This window comes from Uloborus diversus, chromosome 7 (genome assembly GCF_026930045.1).
Source record: "Uloborus diversus isolate 005 chromosome 7, Udiv.v.3.1, whole genome shotgun sequence".
NCBI classification, from domain to species: Eukaryota; Metazoa; Arthropoda; class Arachnida; order Araneae; family Uloboridae; genus Uloborus; species Uloborus diversus.
This window is the reverse complement of record NC_072737.1, coordinates 5,475,956-5,500,758: the sequence shown is the minus strand read 5'-3', so window position 1 is coordinate 5,500,758 and position 24,803 is coordinate 5,475,956. Positions and strand designations below refer to the sequence as shown.

Here is a 24,803-nt window from a genome sequence, read left to right as displayed (position 1 = left end):
AAAGGTTTCGCCAAATTTGTTTAGGGTTATAATTTTGGCATTGTGCGAGCAAAGTAGCCTTGGCGAGATTTCGCGTTTTTAGTTAAACCATTTTCAATTTTTATCATGAGTGGAATAAAATGGTAGTAAGATTACAGAATTCGATAAGTAAAAAGAAATAATTGTCAATCAACTGAAAAGAAAACTACCACCATACAGTGGCTCTCAAAAGTGTTCGTACACTTTGAAATTTTTTAGAAAAACCGAAGTAACTCGAAACTGAATTTGAATATGAAGTTCAATATTTTTTCACATCATTCCTATGTCATTCTAAATGCAACCCATTGGTTTTTTCAAAATATTGACGGATCTTCTTTTTGAAATGGGTCAGAAAACGAAGAGACAGAGAAATAACACGCCACAAAAGTCATCGTACACTCAAATATTTTTGAATAAATTCATGATGAAAATTATCATATGCCATTTTATTAATATTTTTGTATTGTGTTGACCCTTATAAGTCATTTGGCTTTAATTTTTTGTTTATTTATTCCTTAATATTGTGCTTATTACTGTAAAATGGCTGGTATTCGTAAAAACCGCAAACACCATTCAAAATTTGAGGGTTTTTTTCTTCACAGTTGTGGAAAATTGGTTTGAAATGTCTCTAAATTAGTTAGTTTATTTATTTGTATAGTAAACTGCTTGATAAAATGCTTTAAAGAAAGGAATCGGACCGAAAACAAGGTAAGAAAAGGTCAACTGGCAAAGTTGACAAAACGTGGTCGGAGATTTAAAGTTAAATTTTTTTTGAAAAATACACATTTGAGTGCTGTAAAAGTTTCTGCAGAGTTAAATGAAACATTTTACATTTACCTTTCACCTAAAATTGTTCGCCAAGTTCTCTGATTAGCTGGGTTAAATGGGATCTCTTACCGCAGAAATTTTCTTGGTCGTGCGAAAAACAGAAAGCTTACGCTTTTCGACGCAAAATCAATTTTAAATAAGCTAAAAAGTTTTAGAATCACGTCTTACTTACAGATAAAAATAAATTCAACATTTTTGGTTAAATTGTTGTATAACTGTATGTAGAAGAAAAAATTAGGAACTTAATCTTAAGAACTTATTTGGATCAGTTAATAAGGACGGTGGAGGTGTTCTAGTGTGAGGGTGCATATCAGCATCAGGACTTGGTAGTTTGTAATTTTTTGATGAAATAATGAATCATGCTGTTCCTTTAAATATTTTAAAAACCAATTTTGTACTCTTACCCAAAAATTTGGTTATTGGAAACAACTTTGTTTTTCATCAAGATAACGATAAGAAGCACACGGTTTTCAACGTTTGCGTCTGTGCCTCGAAAATCGTCTTAAAGTTTAGAAAATACCCCCTCAATCTCCAGATGTTAACTTAATGTAACGTATTTAGAGATATCTGGAGGCTAGATTACAAAAATATGGCTTTGAAACGAAAATAGAGCTAGAAACAGTAAGACTCGAAGTGTGGTTGAGCACTTACTCAGAAATTACGCAAACAAAAAGAAAGAAAAAGAATAAAATCGAGTCCCAGACGTTTAAAAGGTGTTATGAATACTGTATGATATTTTACTAATTAATAACTTAATCAAAAGTTAGATTATTCAATAATACATAGACATATTATAAAGTGTACGAAGACTTTTGTGAGATAAAATTTCCGGCACTTTTTGGTTTTTGATTTTTAAAAAATTAAGTTTTAATATTTTTTAAAAACTTTTCATGTAGTTTTGTTAAAAATTGATCATAGATCTTATAATTAAATACCCATTCCGGAATAATAATTCTAACCAATGGATTGGGGCCTATTTCGTTGAAAGTCGTAGGTGTACGAAGACTTTTGGGAGTCACTGTATATCCGTGAGAATTTTGTTGATGATTTGCATAACATGACACAATTAAATCGTAACTCAGAAATTAGAAAAATCGAAACAGAAAATTTTTAAATTAACCGATTTGGGAATTCGAGAGAAATAACTCGGCTACAAATGGAAAACAAGCGCTAGCCAAAGCAAAGCAAAGAAGTATCATCTTCTTTTGGTAATAATTTGTAATGTCATATTAAATTTTCTAGCATTAATTGTTATTCTTGTCAGGCCACAATTATTATTTAGTTTTATCAAGAATTGATAAATATCGAATTCAACATCGTGAAAATGGCTGCTTAGAACTATGAACTACGTACTTTGCATTAATGTTTGACGTTTAGTAATGTTTCTTGAATTCTCATTTCTTTCTACGTGGGTCAGAATATCCACAAGACTTTGAAAATTAATTTAAAAAGAATAAAGCGAAAAAATCATACGTACGAACAAAAATCACAACACTTTTAGCATTTTCTTCGTTACCATGTGCGTTTGTTTTAGTTTTCAATTCCGCCATTAGACAGTGACTTCAGTGCCCCCTATAGTTCGTTGGAGTTGCGAATTCGGTTACCAATCGCACGAATAAAGGCTTAGCCATAATTAAAATCTGCTTTAAATTAAATTTTTCCTTTTTCACGTTGTTGGATTTATGCCAAAATATTGATTAAAATTGGAGGAAACTAACAATTAAAAGAGTTAATTACATTAATTTGATTATAGAATATTGCATTGTCATCGGATGAGGTCGTGTGCCAAATTTCAAAAGAATCCGATCGCAGGAAGTGGGCGAAATTTGAGCTGCAAGATTCCATTACAGGATACATACATACATACATGCATACAGGTGAAGTTAATAAAAGCGTGTTAAAAATGTTATAATCCGAATTCTATGAAACATGGAAGTTTCAAACACATTATCAGACGCGGGAAAAAATTCTCTTTATTTTGATATTAAATTTTATAATTTTTAACTATGTTTTCACTGCAAAAATCGCGAAAAACCTTTTAGAGGTTTTTAATTAATATCTTCGTTAATTAATGTCATCCAAAGATGCAACCTAGCTAAGAACACTCTCGATCAACTCTCCTTTCGAACAAATTTTTTGTTTTCAAAATCGGTCCATCCGTTTAATCGCGAGAGGGTCACAGACAGACACACAGATACGTCAAACTTAAAACCCCCTTCCTTTGTGTGTCGGATGTTAAAAATACACTTTGATAAATAGCATATTTATGAAGTTACCCATAATAGTTTAAAACCTTAATTTTTTACAAAGATAGCTAATTTATAAACTCGACTACATCAGGCTTTTATTTATTCTTTGATACATTTGCACATTTTTAATACTCAATATGCATTTGATATGCAGATAATGCGTACTAAAATTCAATATAAAAACCCATAGTCATTACTACAAAGAAACTAGACTAATACTAGAGAATAAGTAGAAAGCAATTAATTGCATTTTCATTTGAAACAAAACAAATAAACTAAGCAGTTAAGAAGCAAAACTTCTAAAACTGGTAAACTCAACATTATAGAAATAGGAACGCAAGTTAAATTACTTTCAATGAGCTTAAAGGTAGTTAAAGTTTGTAGGCTACCCTACTACTTGCTACGGCTATAATTTTTACATCATCAATTAAATTTCCTGCAATTAATATTCGCTATACAAATTTATTTTGATTCCACGGAATAATGAAGTTTTTATAGGGTATTAAAATGCTATTGCGTCGAATTGACAGTTAATCTCTATTACTTTAAAAAGCAAATTTGTGAATATCTCTGGAATACATGCGCACGTACATCTAAACTTTAATATACAAAGCTGCCCATTCGACTCTTTACATCATATTTAACATCAAATATATGAAAAATTTACAACTAAACTTTCAATAAAAATTTTAATTATTCAAAGCTCTTGAACTTGATTTTTTAATAATGAAAAGTTTCATCAAAACGTGCCAATAAAATAAGCGCCAACATAATTCGATTGCCTCAAGCGAGTGACATCACACTTTATCCAAAAGGCTTTCTTTTTTCGATGGTAACGCCTCGGCCCTCTCTTGACAAGCTGACAGATTGGTTACTAATCTAAGCGACTTATCTATGACAAAGGAAGGGATAAGATGTTATAAAATACAGATGATCTGGAAACTGAATATATGCCATGGCTATTCATTTTAACACAACATTTTTGCATACAAAAAGAATCTTACCAAGTTCTGTTTCAACAAATCCAATTTGTCTTCTTTCAGCTGGTTAACTTCTAGCTTTAAAGCTTCTAATTTTTTTGTAAAAGCTGCAAAAGCAAAGAAATATTTAAATTAAAACTGCACGGTTAAGGATAAGTTATCCTCTATACGATAAAAATAATCTTTATTTTAAAAAAGTTATGAGAAGTTAAAATTTGGGGCAAGATGGCGGAAACCTCGCTAACATTTCTCAGACCCCTTTTTGAAAATAGTCTGCAGGTCGGAAAACTGTTGTGGTTGGTTCAAAAAATGTCCATGAAAATTAAAAAATTCATTTTTTGTTGAAATGTTAAAAGAGCTACCGACATTATTATTATTACTAGAAAGTCGCCTGTCAAGGTATGACGGGTGAAAATTTGCTTCTATATTTGAAGGAAGCCATTGCCTGTTTGGAGGTATTTTGGTAGTTTAAGTTTTAATTCTAACTCCTGTGGATTAACCCTTAACTGCAGTAGATAGCGGTCATTGTTGACCATTTTTCGTTTCGTCCTTCCCCTGAAATGACACAGCCTTACCGGTAAAACAGTTAAGTGACCGGATCGAGTTCAGTCTTGTCACAATAAAGCCTTTCCCTGCATATTAAACTCTATACCAAATCATCTTATCAAATTATCATGCCGTGGCGCGAATTTCATTGTTGAAATACGCGGGTTACTCGATCATCGGCTATTATTAATATAAGGATTATTGTTACTATTATAGGTAAAAAACATGTTTTCTTCTCTTGTTCGTGTCTTGTCTTGTCTTTTTGGTGATTTGTGTCGTCACTACCGCGCCAGGAAAGCGTTTCCGACCATGCATTGCCATGTTATTTCCCATCATCTTGGTGTACTCTATCTGCCCTGAAAGTCTGTAAACGCTGTACTGATCAGGGTTGCCAGACGCCCCGGATTTCAAGGGACAGTCCCGTATTTTGAAAAAGTGTCCCGCGTCCCGGGGAACTTCCATACGGGACGGCTAAAGTCCCGTATTCTGGCTGATAACAATATTTTACAGAACGAGACATTATTTTAAGGGGAAAAAATAAAGTAAAACGAAAAATTTGCCTAAACTAATTAGCACCTGTTCCTATCAACGTCGATCTGTATACTGAACTTCGTTCTATTTCTTGATTTATTTTTTGAGTTGGAGTTCCTCCAAAAGTGTACTCACAAATAAACATACTGAGAGGAATTTTTCAAAAGTCATTGAAACATGATTGTTTATCACCCCTTAAAAAATACACCATAACCAGTAATTGCCCTCAACCACAAAACTATTACCCTCCCCCTTCCTTTTCATTCTTAGAAGCCTGTCCCGTATTTACTGTTCTTAAATCTGGGAACCCTGGTACTGATATACCCTGCATAGGGGCCTTAGGTCAACCCATCTAGAGTAAAAAGAAACAGAAAATACTACCTTCTGCATTCCTAAACTCTGAATGGATTTCAGCAACATTCTGTTTCTTAGAAACGAGAGTAGAAGTCCGTCCCATCTTCAAGCTGTTCCTGCAGAAGGAGTCGGAGTGAGGGAGCGTGGAGATGGGAGGAGTGCTGGGGCTCGAGATGGGAGTGCTGACGACGCTGCCCAGGAAGGATGGAGTGCTTTCATCAGACACGAAGCGGTGCAGTTTACTGTTGGGAAATTCTTTACTGAAATTCAAACGTCAATGACAAAAGGAAAATTTCAAGTTCGTAACAAAAATGTGAGTTCTGACAGAATAGGGAAGTTTTCGATTTTTCAATTTAATTTTTATATGATAGAGTAACGTGTATGAACATCGTAGGTGAAAAAATTTTTGCGATACGATAAATGGTTTTTTAAAATTAATTTTTAAAGTTCAAGCAATTGTGACGTCAAATGGCACAGGAAGTGACGTCATGCGCTCTTCCGCCTTGGGAGAAGCCGAAGGACGTGCAGTTGGCTTCGAAGACGAAACGTAAGGCTTACCTCCTCGCATTTAACTCCTCGCGTTTCTGGAACATTAAACCTCTCATCCTCTCGAAAATATTCGAATATCTCATTGGTGTTACTTGAGGAAGATTATTTAGATTGTGCTTTAACGAATCCGGCCTGCATAGTGTGTTCAAAAGGATTATTGAATTTCTAAAAAATAAAAATATCAGCGCGCTCAAAATGTCCGTAGCGAAAACAAGGGATCTTCGGCGGAAGGCTGCCCCTTAGAGCCCTGTGACGTAAGTTCGTGACGTTTCAGAAGAGCGCACTTTTGCGCGTGGATTTTTAAAAATTCATTAAAAATAAATCTCGGTGTTTTAAAATTCAGCGATGGTGAATTTTTTAGCTTTGAGGGTCAATTAACAATATCCAATAGTCAAAATACGAACATTTAATAGGTTGCAACTTCCCTATTTCAAACTGGTCTACAGAAGGGGTATTCAATAAATACTAAGGTGGTTCGGAAAAATCGATTTTTTTTTTAAATTCCGGAATCGCGTTACCTCTCAAAAGTTGTAGTTTGGTATCCTCAGTTGGTGAAAAATATTAAAAAATATTAAAATAATCTATTTTGACATCTTCAGTTTGCGCATGAGGCTGAAAATTGGAAAAAATATGCTAAAAATTGTATTTAAAAAAAATAAAATTATCTTTATTTTAATATTTTCATAATGCAAAAGCCACAGATTATTAGTCGTAGTTTGAACCTAAAAAGTTATTTTTTAGCTTTTGTATAAGATCTTTTGTTTGCACATACGCCTTAAATTGGGCTAAAATCTCCTGCCCAATCTAAGGCGTATGCGCGAACTTAAGATATTATGTAAAAGCTATAAAATATTTTTTAGGTTCAAACTACGCTATATACTGACAATTTATGACTGTTGCATATAAAAAAAAATAATAAAAAAAAACTAATTTCTTTATTTTCTGAAAATTTCAATTTTAACACTTTTTTACTTCCTTTTACAAAAAAGGAAGTATTGTATTCGCGAAAAAAATTTCACTCAAAAAAACGGCCTTAATTTCCATTTTGCTCGCCTCCGAATGAGCATTGATTTTTTTTTTCCAACCCGACCAGACGTGGATAAGTGCCTAAGAACGTATAGACACGTGAAATATCCATTTTGACCACCCCCGAGTTAATTACAACAAGTTTTCTCTTGACGTCCGTATGTGCGTTTGTGTGTATGTATCTCGCATAACTCAAAAACGGTATGTCCTAGAAACTTGAAATTTGGCACATAGACTCCAAGTGGAGTCTAGTTGTGCACCTTCCCTTTTGGTTGCATTTGGATGTTCCAAAGCGGGTCTTTTACACCTTTTTTGGGGGAAATCAATGTTAATTTCAATGCAAACTCAAGCAGAGCTATAATTTGGTAATATATCGCCAAGGTTTTGGTCACCAAGTTTTGTCGCCAACTTTGCGACGAATTTAGTGGGGTTTTTTTTCTGGTTTCAATTTGGCCATATTAAGACAGAAATATTGAATCATTTGGAGTACGGCTTCCATATACAGAGCACCTCTGGGGTGGAAATCCGATTCAGCTCAGACAGCTCGCAAGATAGGTGGAAGGATATTTATCAACATTTTCATGCAAACCAGAAACCGAAAACCTCCTTGTTCAGCACCCCCAGAGGCACTGATTTGGAATGGGAGTTTTGGAAGACTTTATTCAACGTGCCCCTACGACGATTAGCGAGCGCAAAGTATCTTCGATCCGGCTGGCATCGAAACCGGACGAAATCAACCACTTACCGATCAATCTACCCCCCACGGCGATACAAACATCTTAATCTTTACGAAAATAAAGCTGAAAGTCCGTATGCCTGAATATCTGGATGTCTGTTCAGCGCATAGCGCCTAGACCGTTCGGCCGATTTTCATGAAATTTGGCACAAAAGTAGTTCGTAGCATAGAGGTGAGCACTTCGAAGCAATTTTTCGAAAATTTGATTTTGCTATTTTTCTATTCCAATTTTAAGAACATTTTACCGAGCGAATTACCACAACATGAACGAGTAAATTACCATAATGCAGACGAGCAATTACCATAACAGGGACGAGCAAATAAGCCTAGCAAATTGGCGAGAAATTCATCATCCATTATTTGTAAATATACAGTTGAACCAAATGACTTTTTAATTTTCTACTACAGACAAAGCCGTGCGGGTACCGCTAGTTTATAATGAACAGAATAGCTACTGGAGTTTTTGTTTTTTATTTTAAAAATACTTTCTATGACTAAAAAACAGAATAAACATATAGCAAACAAGAACAAACATCTTTTTCGGAAATTAAAAAAAAAAAAACCCCAAAATATTTGCGATTTGATTTTGCAAATAGCGACGGCTTGAGGAACTCATATCAAGATCCCTGGGAGCCCAAGTAGAAGACCAAGTCATGATACATGGGAGCCCATAGAGGAGGGCAAGTGGGGGCTCAAGTCCCCCTTTAGAAATTAAAACTTCCTTGCTTTTAATGCTTCTTTCTTTGCAAAATGTAAAAACACTTCTTCTCCAGCCATTAATGAATAAGTTATTAAAAGTGTCAAATTTTAACAACTCTAATCTATACTGAAATCTCGGTTTCCATGGGGAAAATATCCCGCTAAACAATGGGGAAAATTTTTGAGCTCTCTCCCCCTCCCCTTAAAATTTTGCATATGGGCGTCAATGTCATGATAACGGCAGTACTTAATGACATATGAGGGCTAATTTATCAAAAGGGAACATATCCATTTTCCAAAAATGTTCAGGAGGTGAGAAAAACGAATTAGGATAAGAGCAAGATAGTTATATCAACTTCTCTGGGTACAGAATTGAGCACGAAAGCACAGCAAATCATAGCCCAGAGTAAGAAATGTTTGTGTAAAAAAAACAAGGAGATACAGTCGACTCCCGCTACAACGCGATTCAACTTACGCGAAATGGCTGTAACGCGAATTTTTCACGAGTTACGAATTTTAGAGCTAACGCGAATTTTTCGTCCACAACACGAATTTTTTAGAAGGAAAAATCGGCTTCGATTTTGGCTACTAAATATTGATTTCGTGAATGTTATTACATCTCTCTAAGCATCACTGAGAGCGAAAGTTCCCACATCAAACTAATCTATGCATCGAGTGCACCAAAATTAGTGCACCAAATAACCGTTCAGCATCCATCACTTATTAATTTTTTTCATTCTAAATATTCAAGTTGATGAAATATACTGGTATCTTGGAGGTATCTTCATTTAAACTTTTTGTGAAGATGGGAAGAAAATAAAAGTTTCTGATTAAAATAAAATAATAGTTTAAAAAACTAAAAAAACACGCTTTCGTAGCAAAATGAACTAAAAAGTGAAAAATAATCTTTGGATGATAGTAGTTAACCAATCACTTAATTTTAATGCAATTCAAAAACGCGTGGGGGGCTGTCTATTTACATTTTTGCATGGACAACAAATGGAAGAAATTCAGGACAACTGATAAGAAGCCCCAAACGCTTTTTCGTATTACAATAAAAGTAAGTTGATTGGTCAACTACTATCATCCAAAGATTATTTTTCACTTTTTAGTTCATTTTGCTACGAAAGCGTGTTTTTTTAGTTTTTTAAACTATTATTTTATTTTTCTGTTTTTTAGTCTTATGTTGGAGAATTATCAAGCAAAATTGCAATTACTTCTTTGCGGAAATCATATTTATATTACTTTGAAAATTTGAGATGCATCTGAATAAAAGTTTTGTTCAACAATGGTCTGATCAGCAATGAATTTCTAATTGAAGGCTCACCTAAATTTTGGCATGAAATTAGTTAAAAACAATTATATTTCATGTTCTAATTACCTTGGAACATGGGAACAAATTTTGTCCGATGCAGAAAAATTAAAGGTTTTTGTAGATATTTTTAAATAATTTTTGCGAGCATTTTTTAAATGTATTTTTTAAAATTTTTCCTTTTTCACATTGTTGGATTTATGCCAAAATCTTGATTAAAATTGGAGGAAACTAACAATTAAAAGTGTTAATTAATTAATTTGATTGTAGAATATTGCATTGTCATCGGGTCTGAGGTCACGTGCCAAATTTCAAAAGAATTCGATCGCAGGAAGGGGGCGAAATTTGAGCTGCAAGATTCCGTTACAAGATACATACATACATACATACATACAGGTGAAGCTAATAAAAGCGTGTTAAAAATAAAAAAAAAAAAGCTAAGATTCTCAAGATGCTTTAACAACTACAAAACGTCGACGGTAGCGTGACAATAAATATAATTGAATCTTTTATGCGTACAAATAAAAGTCAAAACAAAAAGGTATTCGTAAAGGTTCAGAACTTATTTCCAATATTTAAGCTTGCAGAGCAGTCTTGCAAAGTAAATATTATGAAAATGGAAGCTGTTCTTGTATTATGGATTTAAGAGATCAGGTAGAGGATCTGTTGCCACAAATTGAAATGTTGTAAAAGAGAAGGCGAAGCAACCATATTTAAAAATGTATTGCATATGAATAACGATCTGATCCTATAGAGCAGTGCTTCTCAACCTTTTTTACTTTGCGGCACACTTAAGAAATTTCTGGAACAACGGGGCACACTGAACTTAATTTCGCATTGGTAATATAGAAGTGTTTTTATTATTCACTGGTAAAAAGACATGGGGGGGGGGGGGATTTTTTCATATGAATAAAACAATTATAACTAATGTAATGTATTTAAATTTATTTAGAAAGTCGGAATATTTCGAATGTATTGAGGTTGATAATGAACAACAAAACTACCTATATCAGACATTACAGAAAATTATACTTGATTTGTGTTTCAAAGCATTTCTGTCAAATATGTCATTAAAGTGCACACTGCAGTTAAATGATTTATTAAAAAATGTTTCAAGTTTGTGTTCAAAAAATGTTCAATGTTTCAAGCAGCAAGAAATTAACACCAAGCACCTAACTTGACACTAATGAGACACCTGAGCCTGCCTTGAGGAGCAAAGACGTTTTGTGTTTGACTCTATGCTGGAAAGAGCTACGTGAAGTTCTAGATCGAGTCTCCTTAAAGATGATCTCTTACTGTTTTTTGTAAGTGTGAGGGCTGAGAAGCTGAGTTTACAAAGATATGTAGTTGAAAATGGCAGCAGCACATCAATAGCAAGACAAGAGATGGTGGGATACTCATTTTTAACCAGCAACCAAAAATCGTCCAGAGGCACTTCGCTCAACTTAAGTTTAAGAGTACGGTCGCTCTTGAGGTTCATAAATTCTTCTCGCGCCTTCAAAGAAAGGTCTTTAGCCGATGATTCCGCTGATGAAGGGAATGTATCGTGAATCCAGTCATACTGTTATATGTTGGTGTTCTTGAAAAAGTGCTTAAACTTATCCTGAAGTATGGCTAAATGTTCCGCCACCACATTCAGCAGCTTTTAATCCATGCCAGTTCCTTCACATACCATGTTGACGGTTCATTTGAACATGTCCAACGAACTACTTCTTCTCTCCACAGCTGAATTTTTGATTTTAACACGTTCAGCTTGTTCATACATATGTAACCAAATTCTCTCCTTGATCTTGCATTTTCCAATTCAATTCGTTAAGGTGCTCAAAAATGCAGCCATGCACGCTAGTTTTGCCAGCCATTATTTGTCTTGCAACAAACTGACGTACTGCATTTCTTTTATTAAAATCAAAAAACTCTCGTACTTCGTCCCTCAATTCAAAAATTCTTGATAGTACGTTACCACGTGAAAGTCAGTGAATCTCTGCATGAAGAAGTAGGGAATTGTGATCTGCCCACATTTCTTCACAAAGTACGGAGAAAAGGCGAGAATTAAGCGGCCTCGATTTTATGAAATTCACGAGTTTCACGACTTCAGCCAAAGCCGACTTCAGCTCATCTGGTAAGTTCTTTGCCATGAGAGCTTCATGGTGGAGGAAACAGTGTATGGTTTGAACACTTGGGTTACGATTTCTCACATTCGACAGGAACCCTATGATAGGTCCTGTCATTGCAGCAGCTCCTTCGGTGGAAACACTTGTGCAATTTTGCCACTGGATCCCTTTACTGTTCAGATATTCATCTGTACGCGGTTCTTTGCCGAAAAGATAATGATCTTCAATGCGTCCCTCATCAACAAAGCATGCAATGGCTATGTGTTGTGCACAGCTTCCGATGATGTCTGTTGATTCACCAACTTGAAATGCAAATTTTCCAGCTACTTGTAATTTCTCTACCAATGTTGCTTCTATGTCACCCGAAATGTCATCAATTCGTCTCTTGGTAATGTCGTCAGAAAGTGGCTCTCGGACCACCTCCTTCTCTACTCTGGGTCCTAGCATTCCCCGTACAATTTCTTTGCACGCTGGTAAAATAAGCGTTTCACCAATAGTGTGTGGATTTTTCGTTTTGGCAATGAACCGTGCAACATTATAACTCACCTCTTGAGCCCTTTCAGAAACTTTTGCGCTGTCTTTCATGAAGGAACTGTGCTTCGATTTCTCTTCCGCCAATCGCTTGAAGTAACCGATGTCTTTGCCTAGTACGAAAGATGTCTAGCAGATAGGTGACGTTTTAATTTGCTAGGGACCATCACTTCTTTTGAAAGTTTCTGCCCGCAAATGAGACATTTAGGTCTTGGTGATTTTACATCTTCGATCCACGAAAAACCGAAAGTCAGGTATCTTTCCTTATACTGCCCACCAGCGACTTAGCCTTTTTACTTGGAGGTTCATCTGTATCAGTACATTCAGTCGCAGATACTTCCGTTCGCGAAAGATTTAGAGAAAGTTTTGCTTGTTTAGTTGACTTCGTGGAAGTTAGAATCCGTTTGCAAAAACTGAAAGTAATAGGATCACAAGAAGTTTAGAAGGCAGCAAATCCTCGCCTCTCCCCTTGTTGGGTATGTCTTATCGCACATGACCGACAGAATGAATTGAGAAATTACAGAACAATACAAACGTTATTCGGTCATAACTTTAGAAAAAAATACATCAAGGCTCTTTCTTTTTATAAAACTACGAAACTACCGCGGCACACCGGGTTCCTTTTCGCGGCGCACCAGTGTGCCGCGGCACACCGGTTGCGAAGCCCTGCTATAGAGCATAAATCACCATTATCTTCATTTTTTACTTTCTTCTATATCTAATATATAGAAGAAAGTATTGGATTCGTGCAAATTTTCGAATTTCGAATTTTGACGGATTCGAACGTTTTGAGGTGTGCTGAGTCCATTTCGACCATTTTTGGAAAATGTCTGTCTGTCTGTATGTGTGTGTGTATGTGTGTGTGTATGTGTGTGTGTATGTGTGTCACGTCTGTGTGTGACCAGTTTTTTGTGGCCGCTCTACAACAAAAGCTACCACATGAAATCGAACGAAATTCGGTACACATATGTGCCCCTATGTGAACTTCTGCCCATTAGTTTTTGGCGCGAATTCCTCCAAGGGGGGTGGAGCAATGGGACGTTTTTCGAGTTACGCGTGCTTGCTATTACTCAGGAAGTAACTGGCGGAATCAAACAAAATTTGGTCCATATGTTGGTATTAACAGGAACAGGTGCTGATTCAATTTTGGTGTCAATAACGCAAACGGGGGTTGAGCTATAGAACGTTTTTTGTCGTCAATTGTGACTGCTGTATCTCAAGAAATAATGAACGGAATGAAAGAAAAATTTATCGGCAAGTAGCCCTTAGTGGGTATAAGAACTGATTTTATTTTTGTGTCAACAGCTAAAAAGGGGGGTAGCGCAATCACCCGTTCTTTTTTTCCATTTTGAGTGTCCTATCTCAAGAAGTAATGCTACGTTCTGGTTGAAATTTGGAATATATGTGAATCCATGTGTAAACAGGCTTTGGTTCAATTTTGACGCCGATCGCTCCAAGAGGTGTTGATTTTTTTTTTTTTTTTTTGCGAATAAAAATAGCTTTATTAGTGCAACAATAAGAAAGATAAATCGTAATAGATTGTCGTCTGCGTATTTCTCGTGATTTTAATTGTATGGAAATGATCGGAAATATTATCTCAATGATTTAAAATTTTTAACTGTTGCCATCTTATGTTTGTTAACAAATAAAATATTTGTAATTAATTCAAGCAAGGCTTTTAAAATAACTTTCAATTTTCGCTCTTTGCTTTGCTTTTGCAATAATTCAGACATTGGGATAGTCGTCAAGTTTTTGCATGTGTAATTTTGTTTTTGTTGGGAATATTGCTTCCTCGTCAAGCATGGGGAGGGATCAGAAAAAAATAAAAAAAAATTAATTTGAATTTTGACATCTTGAATTCAAATTATGTTTTTCGCAATCACGAGTGTGTGTATGTAGGCATGTGTGTTTGTGTGTGTGTGGGGGGGGGGGTGTTTGTGTGTACGGGTATGTGTGTTTGTGTCTGTGTGCTGGCATAAGTGTGGGGGGGTATGTGTATGTGTGTAGGCATTTGTGTTTGTGTCTGTGTGCAGGCAGGAATGTGTGGGTAGTTGTGTGTATGTGTGTGTATGTATGCGTGTGTGTTTGTGTAAGTATGGGTAGGTGTATGTGTGTTTGTGTTTGTGTGTATATGTGTGCGTGTGTGTGTGTTTGTGTGTGTGTGTGCGTGTAGTTGTGTATGTATGCGCGTGTGTGTAGGACATGGATGCAACCTGAAGACGGCTTTCGCTATAGGTGCTGCATCGTGAGGAGCCCGCCTGTCCACGGTGATGGTGCAGAGGGTGGCGGAGGGAAAAATCAAAGGAACGTCAAAAACGGTCAAATGAAAGCAATAAGCAATCGTGATTGCTCAAAAAAAGAAAAATATAGAAGAAAGTTTCGTGATGGCCACAACATACTAGTTTATATTTTAAATACAGTAAAGGTTTAGCTTTTTATGTAAGAAATTGTAGTGTATAGTTGAGGAATGCTTTAAAGCAGTTTGAGAGGTGTTTATAAAAGTCTTAAAGAATTTGGTATGCTTTAAAAAAAAAATTGTATGCATATATTTTTCCACAATGCGAAATTTCGACTTACGCGAGAAGACTTGGAACGCATCCCTCGCGTAAATCGGGACTCGACCGTATCGCCATCTTAATTTTGGATATGTGCCCTTTTGAACGAAAACCTGAATGGTAAGAATTCAAATTTCACCAAAATTCTAACATTTCACCTTCTTATATTTTCTTATCGAAGTACATGAACCTAAAACTAGTGCATTAAAATTTGAGGATTTTGGACATGTGCTCCTTTGGATCTAAAGGTCTTCGTACTACAGATTCTTTCAGCATATGTCCCCTTTTGTTCAAAATAAAACGTGCAGAGGACGGATTTGTTACCTTTTGATCAAAGAGCCACACTTTACCCTTAAATAAAATAGGATTTTCCACGTTTGGACTTCTTGAGAGTAGGTGATTTGATAAAGGTCATCTGAAAGATTTAGAAAAGGTCATAAAATTATTTTTTCTAAAAGTGGCTATGTTCCCTTTCGATATATGTTAACCCTTTCAGGCTCAATGGCTTCGTTTGGAGTCACCTTGTAGGGAAAAAAAAAAAAAAAAAAAAACGGCGGGAAGGGGGGGGGAGGGGAGTAAATAAAAAATAGGGGCCTGAAACGAAATCAGCATGCCTCAAAGAACTACTTTTAAATTTACCGAAATGTTCCATCATAACTCATGTAGTAACAAAAAAAAAAATATTTCAAAACCAATGGGGTCGTTTCCAAAATTTATAAAGTATTTTTTTCTGAAGGTACGTGCTTAAAAACATAGGATCTGACCATTTTCCTCATAATTTGACTAAGTTTCATATTTTTTAAAAAAAATTTCAATCGATGAGCTTTCATTGTTTACGCTTCTGTCGATGACATCACAAATGATGAAATGCATTCACTGATGCCATTCACAGACCACAGTATTTAATTCTCTTCTTTACTCACATGCGTTGGCAAGAATATGGTTAATAGCAAGCGTAGAGCGCAATATTTAATTCGCTTCTCGATTATTGTAACGTGGAAACGCGGCAGAAAGATGGGCCAAAGTGCATCACTTGTGACGAAATAAAGACCACGCCCTGTTTTCAAAATCAGACATTTAAAAAAAAAATTAAAAATGAAGCGTTGGGAAAATGAAACTTTTTTTTAACTAATTTATTTATTTATTTATTTATTTATTCTTTTTGCTTGTTCTATCAATTTCAGTGACTAAAAGTAGTACTTTGACTGAAGGTAACAACCCCATTCTTGGGAGAAGCAGAATATGTTCTACAAAATATACCGTGTTGAACATTTTAAGCTTGTATATGGCTGGTTTGAAATAATTTCAACCATCATAATAAAATATTACTTTCACCAAATTTGAAGGAATAAATAAGTAAATAAATAAAATTCAAAAGACATTTTTTATGTGTATAAGCATAAGAGTTGGAAAGAATAAAACTCAAATTTTATATCCTCAAGCTATTTAACAGTAATAAGATTCAATTACCTTTGGTCACAAATCGGCGATGTCACCTTGAGTACTACTTCTTTCGAAGCTTCAGAAGTCTATGCAAAAGTAATGTGCAAAAAAAATTGAAAAACATTTTAAACATATTTACAAATATAAATTTATTAGATTCAATTTCGGAATTAAATGCTCTTTAATTTAAAAGTGATGAAAAATGTGTGTTCATTAGTCAAATTTTTGCAATGGGTCAATTTTACACAAACATGAACAAAGTTCGGAAGCATTATTTTGCGCTACTAAAATATATTTGATTTTTTGAAAAAGTTTATTTTATTTAAACAAAAAAAGTAAGAAACTTTTAGAGAAAAAAGTAGCACATTTGTGCTATATCAAGGAAGTGAAAGTACTTAAAGCCTTTAAAAAAATTATTATTATAATAATTTGAATTCTGAAATTTTGAATTCAAATTATGTTTTTTGCATTCACGAGTTGCGACAGGACCTTACTTATTGGTTACTACCCTACTCACTTGTTTCTAGAAACGGCTCTTGTCTTCCCAAGCATGGCCCTCCCCTTGGGTGGTTATGTGTGTATAGTTGTGTATGTGTATGTGTAGGATGTTGTGTGTGTGCGTAGACCTGTGTGTATGCACGTTGGCGTGTGCGTAGTGTATGTGGGTAAAGGCGCGCGCGTGTGTGTGTCTGAGTGTGTGTATGAGCGTGCGTGTGTGTGGGACATGGACGCCACCGACCAGGAGAAGCGGATTCCGGGGGACATTGTTTAGGACCAGAGGGCGGTAGGGTGGAAAAAGGAACCTGAACGTTAAGGACGGTCAAGTGAAAACAATTAGCAAAAAGAAAAAAAAAAAAAGGTGCCTTTTAAGGAACATGCAAACTTTGCAAAAATTACCTTTTAAACACAAATCTCTTTTCAAAAATAATAATACGAGGGAGGGACCTAGAGGAAACCGGAATTAATTTCTCAAAGCTAAATACTTTTTCTTTTTTTTTTACAAATCAACCTTATCTTCTTCAAAATGCTCTCCATTGCAACTAATTCATGTCCCACCGGTATAATAACAATAATAATGAAAATTATGATAATAGTTTGATAATAATAATGATAATAATGATAATGAAAATGATGATAATAAGAATGATATCAATGAGAATAATGATAATAATAATAATATTGACTATAATGATGATGATTTAGATGATAATGATGACAGTAATTATAATAATAATACAAAGATATTAGTAGTAAAAATTGTAATACAGTAGAACACTGATAATTCGGATCAATTAGGATCCAATCCAATCCGGAATATCAAAATCCGGATTATCCGGAGAATGAAAAAAATAAAATAAAATAAAACATACTTACTGAAAAAAACCTTGAAAGGAAACACATTGAATTACACATAAGCAGTAAACATGTTTACTTTGTTACTGCTTTGTTACTTTGTACAAAGTCCGTAATCTTCTGCTGCAATTTCAATTTTTTTCCCTATCGCGAAAAAAAAAAAAAAAAAAATTGGTTCAATAGTTGCATTGCCAAGAAAAGAAAACTCAATCAACGACATAACACGGTCTTGCCCGTGAGAGGGTTAAATAAATTAATGTTATGGAAATTTGACGATCGTTCCTCAAATTGAAAAAAAATCGATCAAGTCGATCGATCCGGATTATCCGGAGATCTGGAATAACGCAGTGGCGGATACAAGGGGAGGGTCATGGGCGTCATGACCCTCCCTAAAACGTCGACAATATTATCCGTTCACATTGTATTCAAACATTTTATGGATAAAGTGTGAACGATTTCAGTATTTTTCTCAATTATTTAATTATTTTTAAAGTAAATGCTCGAAATACTAAGTCTTTTAATTATTTATAAAATTAATTAGTGAGGTTCTTGTCCTTTTTTTGTGGCCATATTCCTGACCAATGCGGTGCTTTTTATTGACTTCTAAGCTGTTTCAGAACTTTTTCACACCAAAAACCATAAGTTTATTCGTGGAGGGGGGGGGGTGTCACTTTTTGGCATGACCCTCCCTAAAATGATAGTCTGCATCCGCCCCTGGACCGGGGGGGGGGGGGAACGGGGTCCAAATTTGCGGGGTTCCTCATTCTACTGTAATAATAATAACAACAACAATAATAATAATAATAACACCATATACTCTTAAAATTACTTACTCCAAATTTAGAAAATTTGTCAGTTTTGGAGCAGGCTAGTTGAGCATTGATGAGTTTCGTGAGCAGGAATTCTCGAAATACGTCTCCTTTCGGAAAGACGGACGGACAGGGTAGGGGAGGCCCAAAGGAAGGGACACCTTCTCGGGCCGCCACAGAGACCTTATACCTGAGACGAGAGAAAAATATCTCAATAGTGACACCGTGTTTATTTTAAGTTAGTGGTACCCGCACGGCATTGCCCGTAGTAGAAAATTAAAACGTCATTTGGTTCGCCTGTCTATTTACAAATAATGGACGATGAATTTCTCGTCAATTTGCTATGTTCATTTGCTCGCCCATGTTATGGTAATTTGCTCGTACATGTTATGATAATTTACTCGACCACATTATGATAATTTGTTCGGTAAAATGTTCTGAAAATTGGAATAGAAAAAGAACAAATCAAATTTTCGAAAAATCGCTTCGAGATGCACACCCCCATGCTACAAACTAATTTTTGTGCCATATTTCATGAAAATCGGTCGAACGGCCTAGGTGCTATGCGTATCACCGAGATCCAAACATCCAGATATCCAGATAGAGAGAAATTCAGATATCCAGACAGAGAGAGATCCAGACATCCAGATAGAGAGAGATCCAGATATACAAACAGAGAGACTTTCAGCTTTACTATTAGTAAAGAAGATAAAGAAGAAGCTGTGAGCTTCTTCTGAAATTTAACTTTTGTGTTGGGTGTTTTTTTATTCTTAACTAGTGGTACCCGGACGGCTTTGCCCGTAATAGAAAATGAAAAGTTCTTTTGGTTCGCCTGCATATTTACATATAATGTACGGTGAATTTTCTCGCCAATTGGCTTGTGTTCCCCTGTTACGGTTAAACGTCATGATAATTTCGTAATTTACTCGTCCATCTTATGAGAATTTTGTTCTTAAAATTGGAATAGAAAAAGAACCACATCAAATTTTCAAAAAATCGCTTCGAAGTGCACACCCCCATGCTACAAACTAACTTTGTGCCAAATTTCATGAAAATCGGACAGACAGACAGAAATCCGGACAGAGAGACTTTCAGTTTTATTTTTAGTAATAAAGACTTTACTTCTCGTGCGTAGAGAAAGTAGCTCTTTGTAACTCCAAAACATGTGTCTGCAATCCTATCCCTATGTTTGCTGCCTTATTAAAGTTTTTAATGCACATAAATTAGTACTAGCTGACCCGTGAGAACCATTTGCGCTTTCTAGCGGGAAATCCAAAATACGGTATTTGTAAGAGCAATTTTCAAGTAGCCGCCGCTAAGTGACTTTTTAATTTATCCCCCTCTAATAGCGGTGAAAAAATTGCTCAAATGAGGACTTAATTTTGAAGTTTGATGAAATATTTATGAAGTAATGGTGAAACAACAGAAATAAAAAATCTTTGTGAAATCTTTACTAATAATAAAGAAGAAAGTCTGGATCTCTGTCCGGATATCTGTTTGGATGTCTGTGACACGCATAGCGCCTAGACAGTGCGGCCGATTTTTATGAAATTTTTCCCAGAATTATTTATAGCATGGGGTGTGCAACTCGGAGTGATTTTTAGAAAATTCGATTTTGTTCTTTTACTATTCCAATTTTAAAAAACATTTTACCGAGCAAATTATCATAACGTGGTCGAGTAAATTACCATAACATGGGCGAGCAAATTACCTTAACATGGGCGAGCTAATGAACATAGCAAAATTGGCGAGAAATTCATCATCCATTATTTGTAAATATACAGGCGAACCAAATGACCTTTTTTAATTCTCTACAAAGGGCAAAGCCGTGCGGGTAGCGCTAGTAAATAGTGTTCGCCCAGCAGTCGAAATTCGACCACAATCACACTTGACAATTTGAAGAAAACATAAATAAATTTTCATGTTTCCAAAACTTATATTTCTATTCTTATACATCCGTTCATTGAACATCTAGGGACATATAATTTAAAATGTACTTGCAACACAAAACAGTAACAATTTACTTTAATTTTGCTTTTGTATGTTATTCTCAAAATCTTTACTAATATTATAAAGAGAGAAGGCGGATTTTCGTGTGTTTATATGTTCGAGGTAATCTCCGGAACCACTGCACCTATTTGAAAAATTCTTTCACTACATGAAAGGGATTTTCTTACTGAGTAACACAGTTTAATAAAAAAGAATTTTCGCGATTACAATACTTAAGGAGTTTTAGGAGAAAAGTGCACCCGCTGGGAGCCCTGCAGATGTGGTACAAAAAGGAACATAACTTTATAGAATCATGCATACCTTGTCCGTGATGTCAAGGGGTCAATAGGCTGCACCACCACATATACACGCAGAGTACTAGAAGTAAAAGTTGATGGAACAAAGGGACTAGATCCAACCTCTTGGAACACTATTGATACGACGTCATTTTCTGTGTGATGATTCCCTTGTAGCTGAAAATAAATTAGATGAGTTAAAAAACCTCAGTTTCTCGAGTTTTGAATAATTTCAGAAAATCAAGTTAAAGAGGGAATGGGGGGCCCGTATGGGGGGAGAGAGGGGGTGCAAGTGGGGGTTCAAGCCACCACCCTTTTAGAAATTAGAACTTCCTTGCTTTTAGCACTTTTTTCCTTGCAAAAATGTAAAAACATTTCTCCTCCAGCCATTAATGAATAAGTTATTAAAAATGTCAAATTTTAATAACTCTAATCTGTACCTACTGAAATCGGTTTCCACGGGAAAAATATTCTGCTAAACCACGAGGAAAATTTCTGAGGCCCCCCCCCCCAATTTTGCATATAGGCGCCCATGGAGAATGAGCATCAATAGAAACTGATTGGGAAACCATACGATGGTGTATTAGTGAAAAAAATCTAAATAAGCAGCAAGAAAAAGAGCCTAGAAAACGTGTTTCTGGGAGATAAAAGTATTTGCCCTCTCGTGTCCCCTTTATCGAGGTCCTAAAGTCAGCCTAAATTTTAACAAAAGTAGCCAAATTTAGTGAGTTTCATTGAGTAATGGAAGACATATTTCACACGGTTTTGCAGACGCAGACGTTGAAGTCGCGTGCATACTCCCATTTCTCGCCAAGTCTTCCAATTTGGCGCTTTTCTTAAAATTTCGCAGACTTTAGGACCGAATATCTCGAAAACGGGGGCACACGGGCAAATAGTTTGCGTCAAAAAAAAAAAAAAAAAATTCTCAATATGCTCTTAAAATTACTACTTGTTTTAATTATTTTCATTATTACCCGAGTATAGATCCAAATAAAATAACTTTTGAAAACTCATGAATAGAGTTTATTCTGATAATAAATGAATCAGATACGAACCCTGTGTTTAAGCTCAATATTTAGACTTTACTTTAAGCCTTGTTACAAATAATACCACGAAAAAATTAATCTCGTTTTAAGAGCGACAGTTTTAAACTATTTTGCCATATTTTCTTTTCAATTATTGTTCTTTTACAGCTAGAGAAATTCTTTTAGATCAGTCACGAATTTCAGTTTCCTTTAAAAAAAATAACAAGTTATAATTTATTTCAGACGAGATAATGTTAAATTATAATTTTTTAACTACAATAAATAATTTAAAAAAACTTATTGCCCAAGTTTTACTAAAAATACGGTACATATTGATTTTTTCCATGTCCGGAAACGATTTACACACAAATATTTAAGGAGGAAAAAAGGACATTATCAAAAGGTTTTAATTTAAGAAGCACTTGGCTATCTCTACAGCTTCTATGGAATGTAATTATTTCTGTATTCATCCACCTTAACGACGTTCTGACTTATTAATGTGTAGAATATAATAGTATTTCATTTTGCTAATATGGCTGCTTCTAGACACAGGTTTTCAATGTTAAAAGGACATGATACGTAACCTTAAAATCTAAATTATTCTGCTGAACCATTTTAATACACATAGAGTCTTTGTCTACAGATGTTTAGTCTATGTTATAGACCAGTGATACCCAACCTACGGCCTGCGAGCCACATTCGGACTGTGAAGCTGATCCATGTAGCCCGTTGCTTTGTTTAATGTTACAAACTGAAAAGAACGACTAATGAAAATGTATCAAATTTGGAGACAAATCACCAGAGATTGGTTACTGAAAAACATGCTTTTAATTAAAAATAGCATAGTAATGATAACAATTATTGTTTTTTTTTTCCTTTCCTTAATTTAAAAAAAAATTAACTACTACGAAATTTTATATGCGTTCTGACCCGAGAGAATCATTTCATATGAGATGCGGCCTTCTGGTAGAAAAAACTTAGGAACCGCTGTCATAGATCAACCATCTATAAAATGGGGGCGGGGGGGGGTGCACTCAATTTGAATCCATAATGATTCCATTAATTTTGCTTTGCAACTGCCAGAAATTTAATCAAATCGTTTGCCACGGGAAAGTATGAATGCAAAATATACAAGAACTTAATTCAACAAAAAACATTCAACAAATTGGAAAAAAGAGTATTTTTGTTTTTTTTCTCCTCTGTCTCGAAACTATAAATTCAGTAACAAAAAAAGAAAAACACGTTTCTATTAAAATGAGAAAAAAATTATATAATGAAGACTGAAACAAAAAACAAAACAAAAAAAAAGGATAAATTAATTTGAATTATGACTCCTTGAATTCAAATTATATTTTTCGCAATCACGAGTGTGTGAGTGCGTGTGTGTGTGTGTATGTAGGCGTGTGTATGTATCCAGGCATGGAGTGCGTGGGTATGTGTGTGTATGTGTATGTATGCAAGTGTGTTTGTGTAGTGTGCAGGCATGAGTGTGTGTATGTGCGTGTGTTGGTGTATGTATGCGCGTATGTGTTTGTGTCTGTGTGCGTGCATGAGTGTGTGTAGATGCGTGTATGTATGCGTGTGTGCTTGTGTCTGTGTGCGTGCATAAGCGTGTGTGTAGGTTTGTGTATGTATGTGTGTTTGTTTGAGTCTGTGTGCAGGCATGAGTATGTGTGTATGTGTGGTAGTGTGTGTATGCACGTGTGTGTGGACATAGACGCAACCTGGAGACTTTGCTCGCTGGAGGAGCAGCATCGGGAGGGGCCGGTCGACGGTGGTGCTTCAGAGGGAGGCGGGGGGGGGGGGGAATAAAATCATAGGAGCATCAAAACAGTCAAATGGGAACAATAAGCAATGTGATTGCTCAAAAAAAAAAAAAAGTCCACCTGCTGGGGGTCTCCTTCAGTATAAGGCAGCTGAGTTGACGCATGAAACATCAATTCACACTCTTGGAATTGAGCATACACCGACTCTTCGCATGCTTCACCATCACTGGCATCTAAGTCACCGCTGCATCTGTACAAAAGTTGTCAATCGATCAATTTGGCTCCTTATCAATTGAAATGAAAACGGAAAATACATGAATAATTGCATGGTTTGGAAATAGTACAGTTATTGCACTGTGGCAAATTTAAGAACTGTAAATGCGAGACAGGCTTCTAAGGGCTATAGCAGGAGAATTTTCTGGGGATATGGAATGCTTTCCAAGATAAAAGGGCGAATTTCTTTGGATTTTTTGGATATCATAACACTAAAAACTTTATTTGAATGTAAAGATTCAACACCCCCCCCCCCCTCTTCACTTGCTGAACTCTCTTAGCTGAACATAGCATGCAGATCCTGGTTAATTGAGGAGGTACCAATCTAAACTATACATGTCCATTCTAAACAATTTTTGGGAATTCACGAAAAAACGTGTTTCTAAATTTTTTTATGGAAAAATGTATCTATATATTTACATCGTTGATTTAGTTTCATTAATATTCTTAAGGGAAAGATTTCAAATGTAGGAAGACCAACACACCTGTAATTAAATTTTTAAATTAGGACATGTTCTAATTGGAATGGATCTGATGGACATGTTCTTTGATTATAGCAACGTACACGTTTGTTTTTGAACGAATTATATAAGACCCTTAAAAATTTACCGAAATTCACTTTAACCTCAACAGCTAGTAGCAAGAACTTTGAAATGTAGATCAGCTCCAGGTCACTTGACCAAAATGGGGACCTCCTATTGGCCGAATGGACATTTGTTTTCTGATTGGAATGAACATGTTCTTGTTTGATTTAGGACTCGAAATTGTATAACCCGGAGTTTAAATATGAGATGAATTTCTTTGAACGAAACTACCTGTTGGAG

General features: G+C 35.4%; 2 protein-coding genes across 2 annotated transcripts in view; both read right to left on the bottom strand.

The window, feature by feature from the left end:
* Positions 1-12,386, bottom strand: part of LOC129226198 (rap1 GTPase-activating protein 1-like) — a 171,645-nt gene extending 159,259 nt beyond the window's left edge. Inside the window, exon 1 of the mRNA XM_054860798.1 lies at positions 12,024-12,386. Within this exon, the coding sequence (XP_054716773.1) occupies positions 12,024-12,386 (363 nt within the window). The remainder of the gene's footprint in view (positions 1-12,023) is intronic.
* Positions 12,387-12,844: 458 nt separating this feature from the next.
* LOC129226197 (rap1 GTPase-activating protein 1-like) overlaps positions 12,845-24,803 on the bottom strand; it is a 38,002-nt gene continuing 26,043 nt past the window's right edge. The window contains exons 8-11 of the mRNA XM_054860797.1: positions 23,827-23,956; positions 20,941-21,092; positions 18,655-18,820; positions 12,845-12,883 (exon numbers count right to left, since the gene is read on the bottom strand). Of these exons, the coding sequence (XP_054716772.1) occupies positions 12,845-12,883; positions 18,655-18,820; positions 20,941-21,092; positions 23,827-23,956 (487 nt within the window). The remainder of the gene's footprint in view (positions 12,884-18,654; positions 18,821-20,940; positions 21,093-23,826; positions 23,957-24,803) is intronic.